Source organism: Sciurus vulgaris (assembly GCF_902686455.1).
Source record: "Sciurus vulgaris genome assembly, chromosome: 4".
Classification (NCBI taxonomy): Eukaryota; Metazoa; Chordata; class Mammalia; order Rodentia; family Sciuridae; genus Sciurus; species Sciurus vulgaris.
Window position 1 is genome coordinate 143,127,703 of NC_136464.1, and position 24,180 is coordinate 143,151,882.

The window sequence follows — 24,180 nt, forward strand, 5'->3', positions numbered from 1 at the left end:
TGGGCTATACTGGTCAAATGTGGGCAATTTGAGCACCAAAAAATAATGAGGACACTTGAGTTAAGGACTGAATTTTAAAAGAGTCCAGGAGTACGCACCGTTTCTCAAAAACAAGGGGAAGAAGATGGAAAAGATAGAAAAGAAAGAGGGAGGAGGGGTAAATGGGGTACTCATCTTTTTTTGTTTCTAAGATAGGAATGTCTGCTAAAAATGTAGAAAAAATGATAGAGTTGGAAAGTTACCATATTACAATGGATACACGTGTTCATGGGTGTATACTGTAATTACTGTAGTCATACAAGATTGCGAATGTCCTAATGTCACTCAGTGGTTCACTTCAAAGAGTTTTGTTTTATATTATATGAATTTCCCCTTAATAGAAAACATGGGGAAAAAAATCACATGAACTCTATCTTTGTATACTATTTGTTCGAAAAAATAAATTATTGCTCTTTAGAGTGACTTCAACTTCTGAATATTTTAAGATTCTCCCTGATATTAAGCCCATTTTTACTGTTCAGAAGATGCACCCTATCAGCAATACCTTTTTGATTGTGCTCCTCAATTCAAATTAATAGAATCTCTTTTTAAATTATCATTAATTTCCTTATGTTTATTTTTAAAATGTTCTCATTCCTTCAGGCTGTAGCATAAAGAATGCTGCACTTGGAGTCAGAAAATGGGGACAAAATATTCACTGGATTTCAACCTATCCGTCCAGATATTAATACTAATGTAGCAGATGACTTTGTTGACAGACCAAAGCAACCTTGAAGCAAAGGGTTGGACTTGGCATGGTGTATAATGTCAGACCAATACTGTAGGCCTCCTGAAGTGAAGCAATGGGAAGTGCACACCATCACGCCTACTTTTCTCACTAAAATGTTTAAGCTGAATTTATTCATAAGGAAACAATTCCGTAAAACCAGAAGTGATACAATATGCAAGACAATTCACCAGGACTTCCAATGTGTGAAAGCTATAAAGAATTTAAAAACAAAAAAGTGGGAATATTGCTCTAGACTTTAGAGATGTGAAATCAAATGCATCTCAGAAGATCCTGAACTTAGTGTATGTGTGTGTGTGTGACATTTTGGGGCAGCAAAGGAAATTGGGGCAACAAAGGGCAGCAAAGGAAACATGAATGGTATATTGCATTTGAAGGAAAAAGTAATGTCTTTTTACGTGACCTCAACTTTCTAGTGGTTCAGTGAGAAAATAGAACGCAAATGTCGCAAAATGTCAGCATTTTGGTGACTGTGGGGAAAGAGCATGTTTTTCATAGTACGGTTCTTCCCACTTTTCGGTCGGCTCATTGATTTTTTTTAAACTAAAAAGTTGGGTTAAAAAATAAGTGCGAATTACTTCCTTCCAAAAATGGAGGTTCCCGCGAACCGAAGACCACCCCCAGAGAAGGCGCCCTTTCCGTGGCTCTGGCGGCTTCCAGGTTTCTCTTTCCCGGCGGAACCGAGACCCGAGGGTGAACGCATGCTGCCGAGGGGGAAGCCGGCAGATCTGGGTGCAACTGAGCCGCGGCCCCGCCCCTCCATAGCCGTCTAGCGGGCCGACGGGGGCGCCCTGGGCGGGGCTGGTGCCGTCAGCGACCAATGGCAGCCGAGGATCCGGGCGGGGCCTCGGGGGCGGGGCCGGGGCGGGGCTATGCGCGGAGGCCGGGGCGGGGCTGTGCGCGGGCTCCTGGGCCGCCCCCGCAGTTCCTCAGCCTTTTCTCCACCTCTCGCGGCACCGCCCTATCAGGCCGCATCCAAGCCCGGGTTGGAGAAGGTGGGAGGCCACCGCTGTGGGGTAAGTTCTTGGCCACTCCGTGCTCACGCCCTCTTTTACGCCGTGGTGCCCAGAGCCGGAGGACTGGAGGTGTAGTTGGGGCCGTGGTCTCCGGAGAGCCGTCGCGGCTGGGCTTGCTAAGGTTCGCGTGCAGGGTTGGGCTCCATGGTGCGCGAGGTTCCGGGGGCAGAGGACAGGGTCCCGCTCCCCGGGCTACTGCTGCCGTGCATCGGGAGGGTGGTGTTGGTGCTGTGGGGTGATTCCTGTTCTGTAGTCTTTGGGATGCAAGCGTGTACCGGATTCCGGTATTTCAGCGTTTGCGCCCGTGTTGGAGCTGTTAGCTCCTCCTGCCGGTGCGTCTCTTTCCCTCGTGGGCTCATTCAGACTCCACAGCCCCAGCACGGGTCGGCTTCCTTTGCTGGAAAAGAACAGCCTACTCCGACTTGCGCATGGAACAAGCCAGATTGGTTCATACTTGCAAAAACTGGTCGAATGAATTTGATCGGAAGGTTAATGTAGCTCTGGGTTTTAAGGTCTTTCCAGATGTAATATCATATAAAGCAATCGCAATGATCAGCAGTGTTGTTCTGCGCAAGAAGAGCAAAACAGTGTTGGAACTGTTCTGCGAATTCTACCTTCGTCTCTATTTGTGTAGTAAGAAAGTTGACAGGCATGAATTTTAGTCTTGGGTTTGCTGCTGCCAATCTTTGTGACCTTGGGCTTAGTTAATTCAGGTGAAATGAGATGGAATTTCTAAGATTGCTTTTAACTCCACTTTTGGTAAACTGTGCTGAGCTTATTTTTCGTTCTGCACTTCGAATAGGAGAAGTTCATGAAAGGTCAATCCAGCAGGGAACAAAGATTTATGAGAGCCCAGAAATTTAGAAACTGATTACAGTTTAAAACTACGGATGGAAAAGGAAACACAATTGAAATTGAAAGGATTTACCAAGAATTAATTACATGAAAGAAACTTGGAAAGCCTTTCAGAAGTACAAACTGTATTTAATTACCTCTCCTTACACCTATACAAATAAGGTCAGGTGAAAATAAATATTAAGTAGCCATGTAAGAGAAAATGTAGTAGAGAGGATGGATACTTAGCATGTATCTTAAGTGTAGGGTGAATCTTTGGAATTTTTAATTCGTATGGACATTTCCATTCAAAAAACATTTAGAAAAAAAAAAAAAAGAGGTTTTCTATCGCCCATGCAGAAAAATCCCACATTTATTCTGAATGTGTAGAATTCCCTCCCCTGCCAACAAGACATGTATATGTAAATATATGTCTTATAATTTATATATAAGGGGCAGTCAGTGTATGTGTGTGTGTTTGGGGGAGTGCTAGGGATTGAACCCTGGTCCTTGTACATGCTAGGCAAGTGCTTTACCACTGAGCTACACCCCCAGACCCCAGTATTTTAAAACAGCCTTTGGAAGATAGTGTTTTGCTGCAAAGTAGTACATGGAGGAAACACTGTACCTTCAGAGGCACATTAGTTTGAATGCCCTGTAGCCTTGACTGAGTAAAGTCACTTTTCTTCTCAGAGGCTCTGTTGCTTCAGTTGTGAATTGTGGATAATGATACCTGTTTCATGGGGTTGTGAGGATTCATTCAAATCCTTTGTGTGGAAAATGTGTAGAAATGCCTGACATGAGTTTACTAATGATGACTGTTGTTAGTCTTGTGTTCATCATGCAGCATAATGGGTTTTATTATTACTATTTTATTATTTTATTATGCTCCAAAGGGAGCATAATGGGAAGTGATCTACAAACACTGCCTGACCCTGAGTTTCTGCAAAGTTGTAATCCCTTCCCAGGGTCTTGGACTGAGAGGCTGCTAAGGACACATCCATCTCTGACTGTTTTGACTGTAGTCAAAGATCACAGCATCCAGAGACATGTTAGTAGATAGAATTGGAATTTTTTCCAAAACCAGAAGTTAAGGATTGTATGTGAGGTGACCCCCTCCAAAGAGAGCTCATTAAAAAAAGAAATGAGTTAATTTACTGAACAGAGATCCAGCCCAAGATAACTGCTGTGGCCAGTACAGCTCAGTGGACATAGGTGACCTATTCTAGCTTTAATGGGGATCTCTTTTGTTTGGATGGTTGTCCACCTTCTGAGGCTTTCTGGTTCTTATGTAAACCAAATTATTCTTTGTTTTTTAGCAAACATTAACTTGGGACTTCCCAGTAGTCTTAACTGCTTAGGGATTTAATCTTAGTGTTTGGAAAGGAAAAGAAAAGAGCCCAAAAGTTGTTTTTAACCTCTTACTAGATAACTTTTAAACACAATGTAATTGAATAGAAAGAACTTTCTTATAGTTCAACCAGGGATGCTGACACAGGAGTGGACACCCACTTGTGGAAGATAAGTTTTATTTTGGCAGTGACAACTAATGAGATGTGATCTATCCCATGTGATTCAAAAACAGTGAAGAGGCAGTTGCACAATGGCTTAGTTGAGTATTTGCATGAGTATTAACCCAGAGCCTTTGGGTTATAATCTAACGAACTGAAAACTTAGTATCAAAACTGACAGAGGAAAAAAAATAATAAAATAAAGCAATTATAACAATAAACTAATAAAAATTATTTAAATTAAAAAAGAAACCAACAGAGGAAAAAGTAGCTTAAAAGTAGTGTCAGAAACTAGCATATTAGTGAGATGTATGGAGTAAATTTTTTTAAATTAAAGATCAGTTATAATCCCACTTCCCATAAATTTTCGGAGGCGTGTGTGTGTGTGTGTGTGAGCGTGTGTGCGTGCATCCGTGTGTGTCCATCCACATGTCACATATGGATTCCTTGTAGGGAAAAAAAATCATTTGTATGTAAGATGATTGAAAATGACAAGCAGCTGTAATTTCTTCACTGAAAATTAACTCAAGTTAGACATCAGAATGGGCACCATGTTTTAATGCCATTCTGATTTCCATCTGTGTTTCGCCATCTTTAATATTTAAGATCTGTCCTCATTGCCTTGATCTCTTTATTCCTTCTAACTTTTACATACTAATACATAATGTATTTTTTATCAACTGATTGGCTCAGCAGTGGGCCTGAGGCAACTAAGTAAACAATGCTTTGTTTCTCACCCCAACTCTACCTACCTCTGACTCTTGAAGGACTCTTCAACATGTGGTTGCCAATCTGAGTGCTAGCAATCAGCAAATATTTAATACGTACTCTTGAAACTGAGGGAAAAAAAAGAAAATTAACTCCTTAAAACAGGAATTTAAATAATCCCTTTGTCCCATGGTATAACTGGCCATCATTTATTTACTTTGCTGATTTTCAGTAGCGACACAGATGCTTGGGCTATGTGTCAGTGATCCTTATTCAGTCTGTGAGTTCCTGGTTGGCTGTCCTGTTCACAAATAGTATGAATCTACATTGTGCACAACCATAGAAATGAAAAGTTGTACCCCATTTGTATACAATGAATCAAAGTGAAGTCTGTAAAAATAAAAATTAAAAAAGAGAAAGAAGCTCTGCAGGCAGGTTCAGAACTACCAAGGAATCCCATGTTGCCCCCAGGTGCTTGATATATACATGGTGTCTCATCCCCTGAAATACAAATCATTTAGGAGGTAGGGATAGAGGGAAAGGGGAGCAACTGCTTAATGGTTTCCTGGTAAGAAGATGAAACAGTTTTGAAACTCTAGAGTAGTGTTTGCAGGATCCTCTGAGTGCCACTCACTGATTCACCTCAAGGAGGTTTGTTTATATTATTTGATTTTCATCTCAGTAAAAAAAACATGGAAAAAAATCATGCAAACAGCATCTTTGTATACTGTTTGTTGGAAAAAACATATTGCTTTTTAGAATGACTATCTTCTGAATATTTTGATTTTTTTTCCTCTAAAATGAAGCACATTTTATTGTTTATAACATATATACTGTTTATAAGATGTATTCTGCTTAGCAGTATTTTTGCCCTTATTAAAATTAATGGAATATCTTTACCCATCACAACCCTCTTGTGGGTTCTTTATTTTTAAAATGTTCTCACTCTTTTGTGACAGTGTAGAGCCTGAGACCTTGGCAGAAAGAATGCTGCATCTGGAGTCAGAACTCAGGGTTGTCAGGCCAGTTCTGCCCCTGCCAGCTGTGTGGATTTAGGCAGAGCACCTGGGTCTAATTGAGTTTTATAGTCTGTGTGTGAGAGTGGTATATTTGTTTTCCTAAACCCAAGCTTTTGGGGAGATTTCAGTGAAATCATTTACATAAGACATTTTGTTATGGTATTCCACATGCCAGTGTTACATAATCAGTGTTTTGCATTTTAACTTGGCAATTAGTAAATCCCAAAATGGGTTGAAGATTAAAAAAATGAGGCATTAGAATTATTATTAATGTATTCTTATAGTCTGTAACTTATAATGTTAATCGTTATATTAGTTATGAGTTTAGTGAAGCTAAGAATTAGTTAAGTACAGGTATTAAATGTTTCCAAGAATAATAGGGGGATAAGAGGAATTTTGTGGGGCAGGGCTTGCTCTTTACATGAAAATACATGAAAGCATGATGACTTCAAGTTATATGCTTCTGAACCTTCTACCCCCCTCATTTGTAACTACTGTGTTAAATATTCCTAAATGAGGAATAACTATTATTAGATTTACATAGGGTCCTCTATGTAAATCAGGCATGTGGCCCTGACCTTGGCCTTGCTGAGAACTGACCTTCTGGATGGTAGTGGCTTGTGGTCCGCTTCTGGGGAATGTGGACTTGAGAAATTCCTACATACATGCAGAACAAAAATTTGGAGCATATTACTTGCCAATTTTACTTTAAACTGACAAAAGTTAGAGTTGATAGTATATACGCACAAATGTATTACTTTGTGTTTCCTGTTAATGGGTACCAGGCCACTTTTACCAACTCAGCTCACATATGACTGTGGAACATACCACCAATGTGCAGTAGCTGAACTGTGGCATGTAAGTGTATACCACTGTGAGCAGGGACCTGTAAAGGGAAGGAAGCTATTGAGTGTCTTTCACATATATAATATTTAATCCCAGCAGTTGGCCTGTAGCTAGGCATATGATTTATCTTGGTGAATAAATATATGTGCTCTACTCTTAATTGTGTTGGCCACTGTGATGGTAATGGTTGATGAAGGAAATACCTAGACTGAGAGGTTAATAGGAGCTTCCCTGGAAAGTGTGGGAAGCTCCTATTAACCTCTTTCCACACACTTTCCTCAGTGTGGCCCTGACCCAGTTCTACCTCTTTCCTTTACACCAAGCTGCCTCCCAGCTAGTAACATCATGTAGCCAGGAGAGCTGAGCTGGCATTTACCAAGTGTACTAGAAGTAGATGGTGGTAATTTTAAGTAATTATTATTTTACCATATGACACAGGTTTGCAACATTTTTCTGTTCCAGGGTACTTGGGGGATGTGCTGACTCCCTTTAGGGACTGGCTAAGACAGTGGCAGATGAATAGCCAATATTTATTGCATGACAAACAGATCCACGATAAAAAAGGCTACTCAGCAAACAGCCTCCCCTGCCCTGCACTGTATGCATATGCACACATTGAGATATATTAACCTGGCACATGACTTCCTGAGGCTGGAGTGAAAATTAGGGCTACTGATGAAGTGAGATTAGAAATTGCTAATCTTGGGCTTAGGAGACAGGGGTGCTTTGCTTTATTAAGGTGAGGCTCACCTTGGGGATTGTTGCAGGGGACGTTGGTGATAGCCCTGATAGTTCCTGATAAAACCCAGGGAGAGAAAAGAAGCTGCCTATGTGTGAAGTTACAACTTTGCATCCTCTTCCTTTTGTGCCCAGAAAGAACCCTGTTGACGGTGATGTTTGTATAAGTCAAAGGAGAAGGGACAGCGAGAATGTCAGCCCTTAACTGGAAGCCATTTGTCTATGGAGGGCTGGCCTCCATCACAGCTGAATGTGGTAAGGAACGCGTGTCCCCAAGTCACCATGCCTACTTCGTGAGATTGTGTTTGAATTGCCGTTAGTTGTTTGACGTGAATGTTGCTCAAGTGCAAAATGTGAATTTAGGAAACATTAATCCCAGAATATAATTGTATGTGGACATATAATACCTTTACTTTATTTTTAGGTGGTGCTGGTGATCAAACCCAGTGCCTCCCACATGCGAGGCAAGCGTCTACTACTAAGTGACAACCGCAGTCCCTAATCCCAGAATTTAAAAATGCCTCCTTTTGGTTTGTTTTAAAGACAGATAAGTCATTTGGGTTACTTAGTAGCAGTTTAGGGTTCAGAGTCCAGCGGGGACAAAGTTGAGCCTGTCGGCCAGACAGAAGTTTTATGAATCCTGTTTGGATTGTGTCTGTTCCTATTTTCCTTGCCCTTTCCCCTACTTTGCCACAATTCACCCATTTGGCAGTAAAGAGATTTGGGAAGCTCAAGGGTCTTCTCTGAGCCTAATGAGATTGACTTATTAGATTGACTTTATTCAGTCGCTTCCTAGTTGTACATTGTCTGTATTCTATCAGTGACGTCATCATTTGAGTTCCACATCTGATCCTGTTGGTCCCTGTGTTTATTTTCTGGGATCAGTCATTCAGCACATGGACTGACCACCTCTTGTGTGACTGGTGCTGGGCTGGACACTTCATTTACTCAGTTGCCTTACGTGACATGTTAACCCACCACCCAATGGCCTGGGTCTCTTTGCTGGGGGACTTTTAATTGATAAATTTCAGTGAATATTTCATTTTACTGAATAAATGAATCCTGATTCGGTGAGTCAGAGTTAGGGGCTTTATATATTGGGATTAACTGTTAAGATACTATACGAAACATTTTACCTGTGTTATCAGATTTAATTTTAGACTATTAAACACTCCTTTCTAAGTAAAAATTCCTTTAAGTGAATTTTTTAAAAATAAAAATATGAAAATAAAATAAAAAATTTAAAAACGAACTTTTTTTTTTACCTCTCTTTAGTCACATTGTGCCAAATTTTAGCTTTTACATACAGAATAGTCACTTTGGTTATTAAATGAATTTTTTGTTTATGTGAATAATTCTGTTTATCTATTTTCTATAGCAATGCAATCTCCTCAGACCCTTTGTAGAGTAAGATGAGGTATGAATAAAAATATAAAGAAAGAAAAATATATTTGTGTATTTTTTTAGTTTTGTTAATCTTTTGGTGTCATAATTTTTTAAAATAGGAGAAAGATCACAATGTCTCCCATTTCTTAATGTTTCTTACTTCATATTATAGTCTGTTTCCTTAGTAATATATCACTATGGATACTTTATTTAGTGGACTTTCTTTTTATTAAGTGAAATATTTCTTTAACATTTCAAGGCACATTTCCTATTGATGTAACCAAGACACGGCTTCAGATTCAAGGCCAGAAAAATGATGCCAACTTTAAAGAAATTAGGTATCGAGGAATGTTGCATGCATTGGTGAGGATAGGCAGAGAAGAAGGGCTGAAGGCTCTGTATTCAGGGTGAGTGAACTTTTGTGTGTTTATTTTTCACTGTTGACCGTCAATGGATAGACGTAAGACTAAGCCTTCATAGAGAAAAAGTAAAGATTTGAGGTGTATTTGAGAAAAAGTAAAGATTTGAGGTGTATTTGAAGATCAATTAGCATGGTAGACTTTTCACTTTTAATTTCTATGGTATTTTGTAAGTACATATTTTATGTAGTATATGTTTTGGTGAAATTGTTTTTATTATATTCAGTAGCATCTGGTATTCTTTTTCATACTTTGAAAGAACAGTCCTTTTCCATAGCTATTCTAAATTATCAAGTTTTTTTGCTACCATGAAAGTGGTAAATGTATGGCTAAGAGTTGCATTGAACTAATTTTCACTAGTTAAACATTGTTCAGTATTTAATGGACAGTGTTCTGTAAGTGCTGGGTGAGAGAGTGTATAAGACAAGGTCCTGTCTACATCAGGCAATTCTTGCAAGATACAGAATTTACTTGCATAGTTTAAATGAAGGGTCTTAAGCGAAGGGACCGTTCAAGGGTTAAGAAATCAAAACCAGAGGAAAACAAATGAAGGGTACCTGGAAGAAAACAAATTGAGGTACCTGGAAACTGGCAGAATGAGGAATTGTTATAAACCCTAGGACCAAAGGGGCAAGGGCAGGAATAGAGCTATCTGAGCCTACCAGTGCTGGAGCTTTGAACAAGAGGACAGAAGTTGTCAAGGGATGCTTTGGCAGTACCCAGGGAGGGCAAGAAACCCTCCCCTTTCCTGCCTCTCCTACTGTTTGCACCCTCTGGAAGGCAGCAGGCAAGGGATCCTGGGTAACGTAGTCTGTAAGCATCAGCCTCTCAGGATACAGAGAATGGTGAGCGGGGATCTGGGAGGAAATGAGGATCTGCAGAATCACCCTGTCCTTAATGAACTGCCACTTAGTGGGGGCTGCAGATGTGAAAATGGGATTACAATGGAGTCTGGTGAGTAGTAGAGTCTGGCAGAGAGAGGGCATCAACACCAGACCTTGCAGGGAAGAAAGTGGGGTTTTCAGGAAAGCCGCTCAGCCTAGGAAACAGTGGCTCAGACCTTGAAGGATCAAGAAGAGTTAGCCAGGTGAAGTTAGAGGGGAACTATATTCATATAGAGCCAAGAGTATGTAAAGGAGAGCATGGTACCTTCTGGAACTGCAAGTAATTCAGCATACCTACAGGGTGGGAGCTGGTGAGTATCAAGAGATGGAACTGGAATGGTAATGAGGGATTAGAACATGGACAGCTTCTTGCCAGGCCAACCATAGGTCCCAAACCAGTGACCCATAGCTCCTCCATGGACCCACTAATCCCCAGGGTTTTATTTGTTTATTTGTTTTGTTTTTTGTTTTTTGTATTTTTTTCAAATAAATTGAGCCAGTATTCTTTTATTTATTTGTTTTTGGAGTAGAAGACAGGTTCTATGTTGCCCAGGCTGGTTTTGAGCTCCTTTGCTCAAGCAATCCTCTTGCCTCAGCCTTTCAAGTAACTAGGCTTATAGGCATACAACACTGTACCTAGCTAAGTCAATATTTAAAAAATGAGAAATTACATGTAAGAAGCTGGGATTCCATTTTCTCAAGACAGATCAACATCAAGCCCATGTTCATTCACTGAAGGATGGCTTCTCTGGTTTATAAAACCTCTGACCTTCACATACTATAGCTGTGGGTGATTGGACTGAGCCTGATTCACTCACACGTGGCATCTGCTTGATAGCTGTAAGCATTTGAGTTTGCTTCACCTCTGGCATACAGAAACCACTGAAGGGTTTTAAGTAGGAGGACTGGCATGATCAGGTTTCCAGAGTAAAAGTCACCTTTGTCATGGGGAAGAACTAAGAGATAGGTAACCTTAGAAACAGAACTGTCACATAAGAAGCAGAGAAGATGAGAGTCTGAGCCTACGTACTGGTCTCAGGGCTACAAAAGAAGGTAGGCTAGAAAACTATTTAGGATTAATAGTGTTGTGTGACCTCATACATGAGCTCTCCATATAGGAGAGGTGAAATGAAGAAGGACAAGGCTAATGACTTGATTTCTGGTTTGACTAGTGCATAGCTGGAGGTTCCATTCCCTGGTCTAGGAAAGGAAGGGAGAACCAGTTGTTTGGAAAAGGAAGATAATTAGTTGCATGTGGGACATTTGATCTGGAGGTGAATGTTGGACATCTAAACTGAGAATGTAGGAAGCAGTTGGAATTGTCTTTGGCTCAGTCTTTGGAAACACATTCAGGAGTCATCAGTCTTCAGATGATAGGTGAAGCCAGGGCAGGAAATGAGCTCATCCAGAGTGTGCGTGGAATAAGGAGAGAGAAAACAAGATAGAATTATAGAGGACCCTGCCCTGTAGGTTGCTGTAGAATAAGAAAAGAAGTAGGAGAGGTAGTGCTCCAGCAGGTCAGGGAGGAGAGAGCTCTAATAGGACCAGGGGTGGCCAGGAGCAAATACTGCTGTGGCTGTAGGGACCCTACTTGAAAAGCACCATTTAATTTAGTAATAAAGTTTTCAGTTGGTTGCCATGGGGAGGGGGTTTTGAGAGAGGGAGGATGGAGTGCAGGTTGCAATTCAAGAAGGAAGTGGGAAGTATAGAAAAAGAGTTGGCCAGTGTACATACCACAGAGTGGATGTGGCAGGGAGGATTGTGGGAGGTATGTAGGATGCAGGGAACTCGACTTATGTTGCTGATTATGCCTTGAACTTGTTTTAGTACAGTGATGGGAAAACTTTCAGGGAGAGGAAATAACTTACACAGGATCCTCAAGGAATTAGGAGATGAGCTCTAGAGCAACAGTAGCAAAATTACAGGTGCTTATGGTATACCTCTCTCTGGCCAGTTTTCTCAAGCACTTTGTATCCAGAAAGGAAAGCCCTTGCATTTTAATGCAAATGGGCAAATCATCTCCACTTACATTTTCATTGAGGTTAAATATGAGGGGCCAAACTTCCACCTGATGAACTAACTAGTAATCGGCACAAATTTTACTGAACTTTTATTTTTGTTGGATCTTGACTTTTAAGAAATCCATTTTAGTGTATTTTGAGTGTGCCTCTACATGTGGTTCTCCTTGAGGTTATCAAGTGACCTTTGGGTTGTCTTCATCCCCTTGCCCGTTGGTTTGACAGGATTGCCCCTGCCATGCTACGCCAGGCTTCCTATGGCACCATCAAGATAGGCACTTACCAGAGCTTGAAGAGATTGTTTGTTGAACGCCCAGAAGGTGAGTGAGGACTCTCTTTTTCACCTGGGGCCAGCCGTGGGTTTTTGATCTTTTTATTCAAGTGGTTTTGGAAAGAATTGTGCTATGTCACGTCAGGAACCAGCTGAATTGAGAGAAACAATACTTACAAGGACCCATCTCTATAAACGTTTTAATTAGTTGTCCTCATTTCCAAAATGTCTAGACTAGAGTATGTTGTTACCATTTAATCCAGCTTAAAATTTTCTAAAATCATAGGATTTGTCAGTCATTTTTCAGGATAATATTGAATATAGTTCTTAGTGTTAAAAACTCTGAGTTCTAATACTCCATGGCCAATTGGTTCCATGACTTTTTTTAATCCACAGAATTCTGTCTGTTTGTCTGTCTTTCTTTCTCTCTTTCCCCTCTCTCTCCTTCCCTCTCCCTGATAAAAAGGGATGAGCCCCAGTCACTGGTATACGAAAGTACTTTGGCATATTTCAAACTAAATACACAACCATGTCGCTTAAAAACTCTGTGCCAAACAAATCTCCATGTTACTTCATAGGAATGTGTCTTTTTGTATTCGTCTAACAGATATGCCTCATCTTAATTATAATGGTCTGAATTTACACACACAACTGAATTTGTAGATGGTAACTCACTTTGCATGATCATTCAAACTTTCTTTTTAGATACTAAGAAATAGCTAGCAGAATTGCTTTTAAAATGAGTTGATTTGTAAGGCATAAATTTATCTTAAGGTGAACAAGTCATGTGTAAATGAGTTTCACTTATTTGGGTTACTTACAGGAAGAACTCTGTATATGTGGAAAGTCAAATAATATGTCTTTGTTTACAGACGAAACCCTACTGATCAATGTCATATGTGGAATTCTCTCTGGTGTCATATCTTCATCCATTGCTAATCCAACTGATGTTCTGAAAGTAAGCTGTACTAGTTACATCTGAGAGGACATTCTGTTAGATAATGAAAATCTGTGAATATAAAATTCTGTATATATGTAAATCCATTTATACTGTAAAGACATAAATCCACTAAGTGCATTTCCCATTGATACAGATGTGCTCAAAAGTAGAGCTTATTTTGGAGACAAGGATCTTGGTGACTGAGCAGGAAAAAAGTTTTAGACTTGGATGGATACATCTCATTTCTTTTTTCATAGAAAATCTCCCTTGTCTTATTGGTTCATTAAAAATAGATGGGCTAACTGGGTGGGGTGGCCCAGACCTGTAATCTCAGCGACTGGGGAGAGTGAGGCAGGAGGATCACAGGTTTGAGGCCAGCTTCAGCAACTAGATGAAACCCTGTCTCAAAATAAAAATATAAAAAGGTCTGGGGACTTAGCTCAGTAGTAGAGCATCCCTGGGTTCAATCCCCTGTACAAAAAAAAGAAAGAAAAGGAAAGAAAAATGGGCTTCAATCTAAGCTGCTCATTAATAACTATTTCTGAATGCATTTTCTTACCTTTTAGTTTGTTTTAAGAAATACAATCAAATATATTTACTTACTGTAATGAGGTGTAACATATTAGATGACCTTACTGAGAATACTAGTATTTTAGTCAGCTTTTTTGTCACTGTGACCCAAAGACCTGACGAGAACAACAGAGAGGAGGGAAAGTTAATTTGGGGCTCATAATTTCAGAGGTTTCAATCTGTAGACAGCTGACTGTAGCTCTGGATTCAAGGTGAGGCAGAAAATCATAGCAGAAGAGTACAGCAGAGGAAAGCAGCTCAGGTCATGGCAACAGGAAGCAGAGAGAAAGAGCTCTGCTTATCAGGGACAAAATATAAGCCTCAAAGGCATGGTTCCCCTACCCCCAGTGTCCCACCTCTTCCAGCCACACCCTTCCTATCTACAGTTACCACCCAGTTAATCCTTCATTGGATTAATCCACTGATTAGGTCCAGACTCTCATAACCCAATTATTTCACCTCTGAACTTGTTTTCATTGTCTCACACATGAACTTTTGGGGGACACCTCATATTTAAACCATAATGACTAGGGACACAGCATCCTTAAACCCTTTTTGGAATAAGGCAAGTGTATAACTAATTAAATAAAATAAAAACCCAGGCACGCATTACTTCTGAACCCCCTTGAGTTATTCTTCCCTCATCCCCATATTTAATAAACATTCTGTTTAACGAAGACTACATGCGTAGCTTTCCAAATGAATAAGAGAAGGTTCCTACTCTCAGACTTCAAACTAATAGAGGATTCTAAGAAGCATCAGAGCTGTATGCAGCTTTTTGAGTATACCACATGTTGGGTACATATGCTATAGTGAAGGTACAGTATGTGTGAAGAAAAATACAAGGCCCTTTTCCCTTCTTTTGGGGTAAGAGAGCTACAGAAGAATTTCTATACTCTTATTGATTTCTTAAATATCTCTTAGGGCTTAGGAGAAAGGCACTTCCTGAATTTTGGTTTACTTTGCCATGTTAATGTGGCAATTAACAATTTCCTTTAGAAGTTAGTGGTAATATGTTTGCTCCCTAAACAAATATGAGTAACTACTTTTTTTTTAGTGAGAAATCCCTTTTCACTTTAAAGAAGGCAAAGAGCTACATCAAACATGACATTTATGGTGGAATCTCGGTCATGTGGATTGCATGGCCTTTTGAAGTTCACTAGTAAGTTCAAGTGTAACAGAGTCTAACAGTATCATGTGGTCATCATGTGGCCAGCTTGCCTGCATATCTTTGGGTTCAGCAGGTTGGAAATAGTAGTGACTTGGAGCATTTTAAAACCTATGCTTGCTGTTCTTCTTGCAGCATGAATAACTCTTATTAATTATATTAAATCTTTAGCATTGCCATCACTTTCTTTCCTGCTTAGTCACCTATAGGGAAATATGCTATTTTCTGTCCTTCTCAAAAGACTTTTAAAAAAATTAATTTTTTGAGATGTTAATGAAATGCTATATATAGAACTCCCTGGACTCTCTAGGTGCCTTTTGGAGATTCCAGAGTTCCCAAGAACCAATCATTTTATGTTTTTGGTCTACTGAGAACATTTTAAGCAGCATTGCAGTAATATTTATATATTTTTTTAAGGTTATTAAGCATGACATTGAATAATTTTCAGAGGCATACAAGGGTGGTGGTAGGGAGAATGTGCTATTTTCCTTCACTTATTGTCTTTAAAATTATCTCTAGATACGAATGCAAGCACAAAACAGTAATATTCAAGGTGGAATGATAGGCAACTTCATCAACATTTACCAGCAGGAAGGTACAAGAGGACTGTGGAAGGTAAGCTTAAAGAACATCCGGCTGACTTAGTTCTTAACTTTTTCCTTTTTAAAATTTGTCCTATTTCCATTATTTTATTTTAATGCAAGTGGCATAAAGGAAAAACAGAAGACTGGCATCTTCCGCCCTTGAAGCTATGATCTTCTTTATTTCCTTGTCTGTAAAATGGGAATATAAAGAATATGTCATGATTTAAAAATACCTTTTGAATAATTCACGTGTAAGAAGTTTTGTGAAGATTAAACACGTGTTTGTTTTTTGTTGTTCAGATCCTTATGGAAGCCAGGTGCGGTGGTGCACACCTATAATTCCAGGGGCTTGGGAGGTTGAGGCAAGAGGGGATCATGAATTAAAACCCAGCCTCAGCAATGGTGAGGTGCTGAGCAACTCAGTGAGACCCTGTCTCTAAATAAAATACAAAATAGGACTAGGAATGTGGCTCGGTGGTTAAGTGCCCCTGAGTTCAATTCCAGTAATCCCCCCCGCCACCCCCCCCAAAAAAAAATACTTGTGGAGAAGTATCTAGGATCCAGTTCCACCAGAGCAATATGGTTTCAAGACCATTATGTGAAGTCTGGGTATTAGGCAAGTGCTGGTGTGGAGAGCTGTTTCCTGGTATTCTAATGGCTTGTCAGTTCACAAAAGAGACCCTAAATATCACCTGGTATGATCTCTCAGTATGACAAGGGGACTGGAGGCTCTGAGAGGTGACTGTCCTGGCCAAGGCCCGGCCCAAGATCATGTAGATGGTGCCAGAGTCAGAATTAGAACTTGTAGCTTTTGAGTGCTAGCTCTGTGGTCTTTTCACTTTGTCATTTCACTTTTCTGTCGACAGTAGGATCACATGAAAAGTGGTTATGGCTTGTAGAGTAGAACTTTGCACATCTGCATTCTGTGGATTGCTATCTGAATCATTTTATTATTATTTTTACACAGGGTGTTTCCCTTACGGCTCAGAGGGCTGCTATTGTTGTTGGTGTGGAGCTACCAGTCTATGACATTACCAAGAAGCATTTGATTCTCTCAGGCCTGATGGGAGACACTGTGTATACCCACTTCCTGTATGTTTATGGTATTTAAAAAAATTAATATTTTAGGTATGCAGTTTAGGGTGGCAATCTTATATAAATTTATAGTTACTTTAGAGAAAGTTTATTATAAAAATATTATATTTTCACATTTGAAAATATATAACACAGAAATCTGGGGCTGGGGTTGTGGCTCAGTGGTAGAGCACTTGCCTGGCATGTGTGAGGCACTGGGTTCAATTCTCAGTACCACGTATAAATGGATAAATAAAATAAAGGTCCATTGACGACTTAAAATATATATGTGACCCAGAAATCAAGCAGGAAAGAGTATAAGTTCTTATCCCTATGTATAGGCAACTGTTGTTGTTAACAGTTTGATATGTACCTATCTCTATATAAATGCAGTATGTCTACAAAAGTATATTACATGTACCTCATTCTTGGGATCAAACTCAAGGCCTCTAATGTACCAGGCAAGTGCTCTACCACTGAGCTTTACCCCCAGCCCTTCATATTTGCTCATTAAAATTATTATTAAAATTATTATTTGCTCATGTCTTCCCATGTCAGTTCTAGCAGACTTAATTTATTTTTAATAGCTTCAAATTATGACATTATATAAATGTATTTTAGCCTATTTAATACTTCAGTAGTAGTAGGGGTGACTGCCCTGACAGGGACTTTCGGCAAAGCCTGGAGACTGATCATATTGTGACCACCAGGGGGAGCACAGCTGGCTTCTGGTGGATGAGAGCTTCCCCATGCAGCTAATCATAGTGTGTACAGGACAGGCTCTGTAAAGAAGAATGACCTGGGCCAAAGTGTGATTAGTGCTGAGGTTTAGAAACCTTCTCTGAATTAACCAATACTCTTGAAAGGAAAACCTCAGACAAGTAAACCTTTAACATAGTTTTTGAGCAGAAAAAGGTTCATGAACCAGGTATCACTCCTAACCAAAAGTCGTTCAGAGAGCTCTTTTTCACAATGTGTGCAGGCAACATTTATAGCCAGAGAAATAGAAATGGCATAAAAATAGGTCTGTTTAGGCTTTTTCAACTTCACAATGGGGAGAAAGTGTTCCTATACAGCCATTCAGTACAGAATTGAGTAAATTATATGAGAGATTCAACCCTTTATTATAAAGTAGGCTTTTAATTAGGCAATTTGCCCCAAGTGCAGGTTAATGTAAGTGTTTGGAACATATTTAAAGTAGACTAGGTTTAGCTATGATGTTCAGCGAGTTAAGTGCATTAAATACATTTTTTACTTATAATTTCTCTGACTAATGATGGGTTTATTAGAACAGGGCACCATAATAAATTGAGGAACATCTGTACAGAAATAACCTGATTGACTGCAGTTCTGCATTGACCATATTTGGACATATTTCGGCAGCTTTCAGTTTATGACTGACTGAATCTTTGGCTGAGACTTGGCTACTTGTTAAGGATAGACTCTCACATTAGTTTGCACATTGTTCACAGGTAGGTTACAGTTAGTTATGTGCAGAGACAGCTTTAGGCTAAACACAGTTCAGCTGAATAATACCTAGTGTGGTCTATGGTAGTCTTATGAGAGTGCAAGTCTAGCAGAACCTTACTTTGGTTATTCCAGTAAGGAGATCTTGTTCTTTGATCTGCACGAATAATATGAATATGATCTGGCTAGAATTACTCTGGTGCCACTTACAGGTAAATAGATGAAATAGTTCATCCTTGGATCATGATCCTCCATGTTTTTGTGATTCTTGGACTATGCAGAACCTCAGAGTACTCTTAGCTGTGGCTGGAGTTTATAAGCAAATAAAATCAGTGCTGGTATTTAAGAAGTTTGTCTAGCTTTCTAGATATGGGCCTTATATTTGATATATTTCATGTCATCGCATGTCACTTTAGTTTGGGGAGGAGGTCATTTCCTGTCTTTGATGGTGTTTCTGTATGCTGAGTGGTGGCTAACTTTTCGGGTTTTCTTCCCAATGAAATTTGCATAGCTCAAGCTTCACCTGTGGTCTGGTGGGGGCCCTGGCCTCAAACCCTGTTGATGTTGTAAGAACCCGTATGATGAATCAGAGAGCCTTTAGAGATGGGAGATGCTCTGGCTACACGGGTACCCTGGATTGCTTGTTACAGGTGAGAATGGATGAATGTGCAAGGTTGAGAATTTTTTTGTGTGCTAAACACATATATATTTTTGTATGTGCGTGTATGTATACACATATATATATATACACACACAAATATATATTTATCTAAATATATTTGTGTATATATACGAAATACAAATACATTTTTGTATATATACATACGTGTGTATATATGTATATAAGAAGCGTGTATGTGCATATATATGTATATATGAAGTAACTTAATTTTGACAGCTATTAAAACTAAGATGAATAATGCTATACAGCCTTTAGATATACATATGGCACCCCACTTTTGCCACACTGCGGTAAACTATTATAAATACAAAATCTAAATGAATATTTGAAATGAAAAGCTCATTTTCTATATACCTCCACTCTGCTATGAAGGGTAATAAAATAGTAATATTTTTGTGTCTCCTTCCAAAATACCTTCTTCTTTTGTGTCTAGCACATAGAAATCAAACTGGAATGAATGTCCCTCATCCAGACATCTCTCTCTCTCAAATAACCACATCAATCCTACTGTAATTCTCAGCTTAAATAACTAGGCCTACTGTTCATGAGTACGTGAAACTTTTCAGCTGTCTATCCATTCAATTGTCAGCAGCCAAAGATGAAGGACCACTTTTGTGGGTCTCATTCTCTGGCATGATCTTACTACTATTTGCTTTGTGTAGGATTTATTTAGCCCTTTGCTTGGGGTCATTTGTCCTAAGCAAAAGCCTTTGTAGAACAAAGAGAGGGCAAAGATTATAACAGTCTTGCCACACAGGATTTTATTTTTTGTGGAGCTGGGGATTGAACCTAGGGCCCTGCACATGCTAGGTAAGTGCTTTACCACTGAGTCATACCCCCAGGCCTAGGATTTAATTTTTAAGAAAATTATATAACTGTGTCCACTCTTAATGCTTTTGACATAATGGAAAGTTGGAAGTTAACTCTGTTTTTCTTTTCTTTTTTTTTTTTTTTAACAGACATGGAAGAATGAAGGCTTTTTTGCTCTATATAAAGGGTTTTGGCCAAATTGGTTGAGACTTGGTCCTTGGAATATCATCGTATCCTTTTCTGTTCTAGTAGATCTGAAAAAAGATAGAGGCATAGAATATTGCTTATATAAACAGTCATATTATTAATTACAATTTAAAAATAGGTTCTTACCCTTTTTGAGTTCCTCTCATTCAGAGAAATAGCTACTCAGTTTCTTTTTTAGTTTCTACTCAGTCTCTGTGATAAATACTATGGAGCTTAGTTTAATAATGGTGTTATTGAAGGGTAATGATATCAGTAAAATTTCTCATCTCATTTTGCTCCAGAATCTAAGGGCATGTATGATTTCAGAGAGAGACAAGGGTTGAGTTTATAACAACTGCCCTGGGGAAGGGTACAGTTGGCAACAAGATCTAAAAATGCTTATTGCAGAGGCTGTTATCCTGGAGATAACAGGAATCTACTCTTGAATTGTTTGGCTGATCTGCATTATTCCTTTTTGCCAAAGTAGGAGGCAGGAAAGGAGTGGGTTTTAGTTGACTCTCTTATCACTGTGACCGAAAGACCCAACAGGAACAACAACGTGGAGAGAAAGCTTATTTGGGGCTCACAGTTTCTAAGGTTTCAGGCCATAGGTGGCTGACTCCATTGCTCTGGGCTCAAGATGAGGCAGAAGGGCAATGGCAGAGAAAAGCAGCTCAGGACATGGCAACAAGGAAGCACAGAGAGAGCTCTGCTTACAGGGACAAAATGTAAATCCCAGAGGCAGGCCCCTAGTGACCTACCACCTCCAGTTGCACCCTACCTGCATGTAGTTACTGCCCAGTTAATTCACATCAGTGGATCAATCCACTTGTTAGGCCGCAACCCTCATAATCTGAACATTTCACCTCTGAATGTTCTTGCATTGTCTCACACATGAGATTCTGGGACACATGTCTAAACTATAACTGAGTAACAGTTCAGTCAACATGAAAAGACAGAATAAAGAAGCAGAAGTGTTGGGTTTTGCCATTCTCTTCTCTTTGCTCCTTCCTCACAAGAAAGGCTGCCTGGAAGACGCCTGGAGGAGAGCTTCCCAGGGATTGCTAACTGCCTCTGTCTTTCACAAAGAAGTTTCCTGTTCCAGAAAGTCTTCATACAGATCAGAATCACACAGTTACACACAAAACGACAAAAGCTAGTTAGTGTGGGTATCATTTCAGAAGAGGCTGAAGCCAGGGGATTTGCAAATCTCTGTCACTCAGCAGTGACTTTCTGTTCCAAGCTGACTTTCTGGGCAGGCTTTTGGGGGAGATGGTTAAGGAAGTAGCTCCTCATAACCTAACAAGTCCAGCCACAGGTCTGCGCATACCTACTTATTAGCAGGCGTGTGAGTTGTGAGTCTGTTTTTACTAACTGGAGTTGGTAAGAGGACGTTTTTTTGGCAGCCTTAACCTATCACTACAGTTCTTTGTGACATATGAACAGCTGAAGAAATTGGACTTGTGACAAATGAAGGCTGCACATGACATCTGTCTGTTATCACTGACTTCTGCAACAGTAGAGCTTCCTGTGTTTCACTGTGCTTCTCACTGCTGGGCTCATCACAGATTCTGGGATGGGAGCAACAGATGAAGAAGGCGAGGGCGGTTTAGATCGCTGCTGTTGGCATTGGATGCTCTTCATCAGCATTTAATGGCCTAAATTGTAACACCCACACACTAGTCCTTATCACTGAAGTGCCCTTTGACATCAAAAATAATGTACAAAGAAAATTTGCAAGAAAACCAGGTACCGTGGACTGTTTTCTTCAGGTAGGGCAGCTCCTGATGCCTCTCAGCTTATAACTGCAGATATCAGCCTGCTTTAAAACAGCTCATGGAAATGATGCAGTGGAGCCTCCAAGACAGTGCTGTTGTTCCCAAAGTGCTGGGAGCTTTGACTTCTTGTCAGCCGAAGACATTTCATGTGTGGAGACCTGTACTTGTTAACCCCAGGTATAGACAGGGCAGGAAATAGATCCTTGGAATATTGCACTGCTTTATAATCTTCTATCTTTTCAGGATCTTTCACTTAAAATAAGTGATTTTAAGTCATTGAAGACTTGACCTTTGTGAGGAATTGTTACAGTGTATTAATACCTAACTTCACAGTGGGGTGATGTGTTGGCTTCCAAGGTTACAAGTCTATGGGTGGGAGATGTTTTCAAGTGCTTGCCTTCTGTTTTAGATAATGTTAGTAATTCACTCTATTATTTTTGGCAAAATTTATTATTTCCCAACCTAGAAAACGGGGATAATGACCTCTAATGATGTTGGGGTCAGATGAAGAAAAGAAGAGCAGGTGTTTTATGTGACCTGAAGGGAAGTATGTTTACATCATGTTGTCAGCTATAATCTCTAACAGTCTGCAGATGTGAAGAAAGTTTTATTACCACGGGCTTCTCACAGTAACAGTGAGTAAAGCCCTTTGTTAAAGGAAGAACATTGTAAATGAAGGTTTTTCTTAACAAAATGTTGCTAGTGAATTGGGTTGATTTTTCTGGATTTCTAGCTTTTACATCCTGTCATATTTGTTAAAATGTTTCCTTTCTTGGACTTCCTAGTTAGTTTGGATATAAAATACTTGCTTGAAATTTTTTAATTTTTAAATTTTTTTTTTTTTTTTTTTTTTTTGGTGCTGCTGGGGATTGAACCCAGGGCCCCGGGCATGCTAGGCAAGTGTGCTGCTACTAAGCCCAAAACAGTTTCTTTTGTGCACCTGTTTATCTCATTTCTGATAAAAGGTATATGATATTTTCCTTTTTTCTTTTTTTAATGCTGTGATAAATCATTCTCCTTCCTTCTTTTCTTCGTCTTATTTTTAAAACAGAGATGTCCCTCAGAGCTCTAAGAACTTTCAATTTCTAGAAGACAGACCAAAAAAGTAGGGATCCTTTCAGATCCACCCTTTAGGAACCACAGTAAATTCTAACTTGTGCTCCAGGGTGGGCCATTTCTATCTAATGTGCCAGATAAAGTCCCAGTTTGTCTAGCCCCAGGGCTCCTTCCTCCTTGGGAGAAAGGAAATACAGGTTTTCTTTAAGGATCAGGCAATTTTTCCTCTAGGCCATTTTCACCTTGTCAATTTTATTAGTGTTCCCTTTGGAAAAGATTTTGTGAAATGGAATTTTATTTCCAAAAGTAAAAGTTTGGAAGACAAAGGCATTACAAAAAAAAAGTAAAGAAAGAAGAAGGGTCATTGATAGGTATTAACTGCCTAGACCAAAATGAAAGGCCACATGCCCCCCTGACTGTCACTTGGTGGCAGCAGAGGACCTCTGAATTCCTGTTGCCAGGCACTGAATGAACCATGTTGGAGATTTTTTCTCCTTAGCAGACATTCCATTAATGTGGTAGACTTCTGTAGAGAGACTTTCACTTTTGAGTTCTTTGAGTTGAAGGGATTGCTTTTTCAGAACCATTCTCTTTTTGTAGAAAACGTTTTATTTTTTAACGTATACATAAAATTTCTAAAATAGAAGTTGTTTTGAAAACGATATAGAGTGGATGTCAGACAGTTTGTCATTATTATCCAAATTATATATGTGTCCATACCAGGGTGAAAGGAAATTCAAACCTCACATATAAGACAGAAATATAGTGTGGGTTTATTAAGTGCCTTATAGAACAGGATCTTAACCTGCTTTTTTTTTTTTTTTTAAGCTTGCTTTGTGTTAATTATTAAAGTTAATGCAGTTGTTGAGGCTTCTAACCAAGAAACAACTTAAGGAACTGGGAAACTTGGTCCCCTTGTTTTCAGGGGGGTGACCACTAGTCCCCGCCCCTTGGAGGTTGTTTACATGTGGCAAAAGAATTTCTAGTTTTTATAACCAAGTTGAAGAATATGTTTTTTGTTTGTTAGCTTATGGACTTGTGTAATTGATGCTAAATGTTGCTGATCCACCATATAAAAATGGCTCCTGTTCATATTTATTCATGTGCTGGAAATAGTGTACATTATACAAAGAGTACATACTTCACAAGTATCTATATCTAAAGCTCTTTATTTAAACGTAGTTGGAATGTAGTGTAAATGTTGTTTCATTTATTTAATAAATTAGAGTGACATATAATAACAAAATGATTTGTGATTATTTCAGATAATTAGAAACATTTAAACAAAGGTACACTATAGAGAATCCAAAAGGCTGGGGAAGAAACAGTGGCTAAGGACATTTCTCTCTGCTGGAGAAGTTGGGAGATCGTCTTGAGAGATCGTCTTACCCAGTGCCTGGTACCTGCATGGAACATCCCTGCCCCCAC

The 24,180-nt window shown here is 39.4% G+C and overlaps 1 protein-coding gene across 5 annotated transcripts; it reads left to right on the top strand.

Annotated features, from left to right (window-relative positions):
- Positions 1–1,668: 1,668 nt before the first annotated feature.
- Positions 1,669–23,110, top strand: SLC25A30 (solute carrier family 25 member 30). 5 transcript variants are annotated; one of them, XM_079136691.1, is made up of 10 exons: positions 1,669–1,803; positions 7,595–7,714; positions 9,105–9,252; positions 12,392–12,486; positions 13,310–13,395; positions 15,635–15,730; positions 16,667–16,791; positions 18,752–18,890; positions 19,882–19,962; positions 21,344–23,110. In XM_079136691.1, the coding sequence occupies exons 2-10, from the start codon at positions 7,651–7,653 to the stop codon at positions 21,383–21,385; spliced, it is 876 nt and encodes a 291-aa protein (XP_078992817.1). In that variant the 5' UTR covers positions 1,669–1,803; positions 7,595–7,650; the 3' UTR covers positions 21,386–23,110. The 5 variants fall into 5 exon arrangements, with proteins under 5 accessions (XP_078992817.1, XP_078992819.1, XP_078992818.1 ...); XM_079136693.1 differs by having other exon boundaries at positions 1,693–1,803; positions 7,599–7,714; XM_079136692.1 differs by having other exon boundaries at positions 1,803–1,924.
- The last annotated feature ends 1,070 nt before the right edge of the window (positions 23,111–24,180 follow it).

Coding starts and splice junctions, on each gene's coding strand:
- SLC25A30 (XM_079136691.1), top strand. CDS start 7,651: ATGTCAGCCCTTAACTGGAAGCCATTTGTCTATGGAGGGCTGGCCTCC. Junction 7,715..9,104: donor CTCCATCACAGCTGAATGTG/GTAAGGAACGCG, acceptor TAACATTTCAAG/GCACATTTCCTATTGATGTA. Junction 12,487..13,309: donor GTTTGTTGAACGCCCAGAAG/GTGAGTGAGGAC, acceptor CTTTGTTTACAG/ACGAAACCCTACTGATCAAT.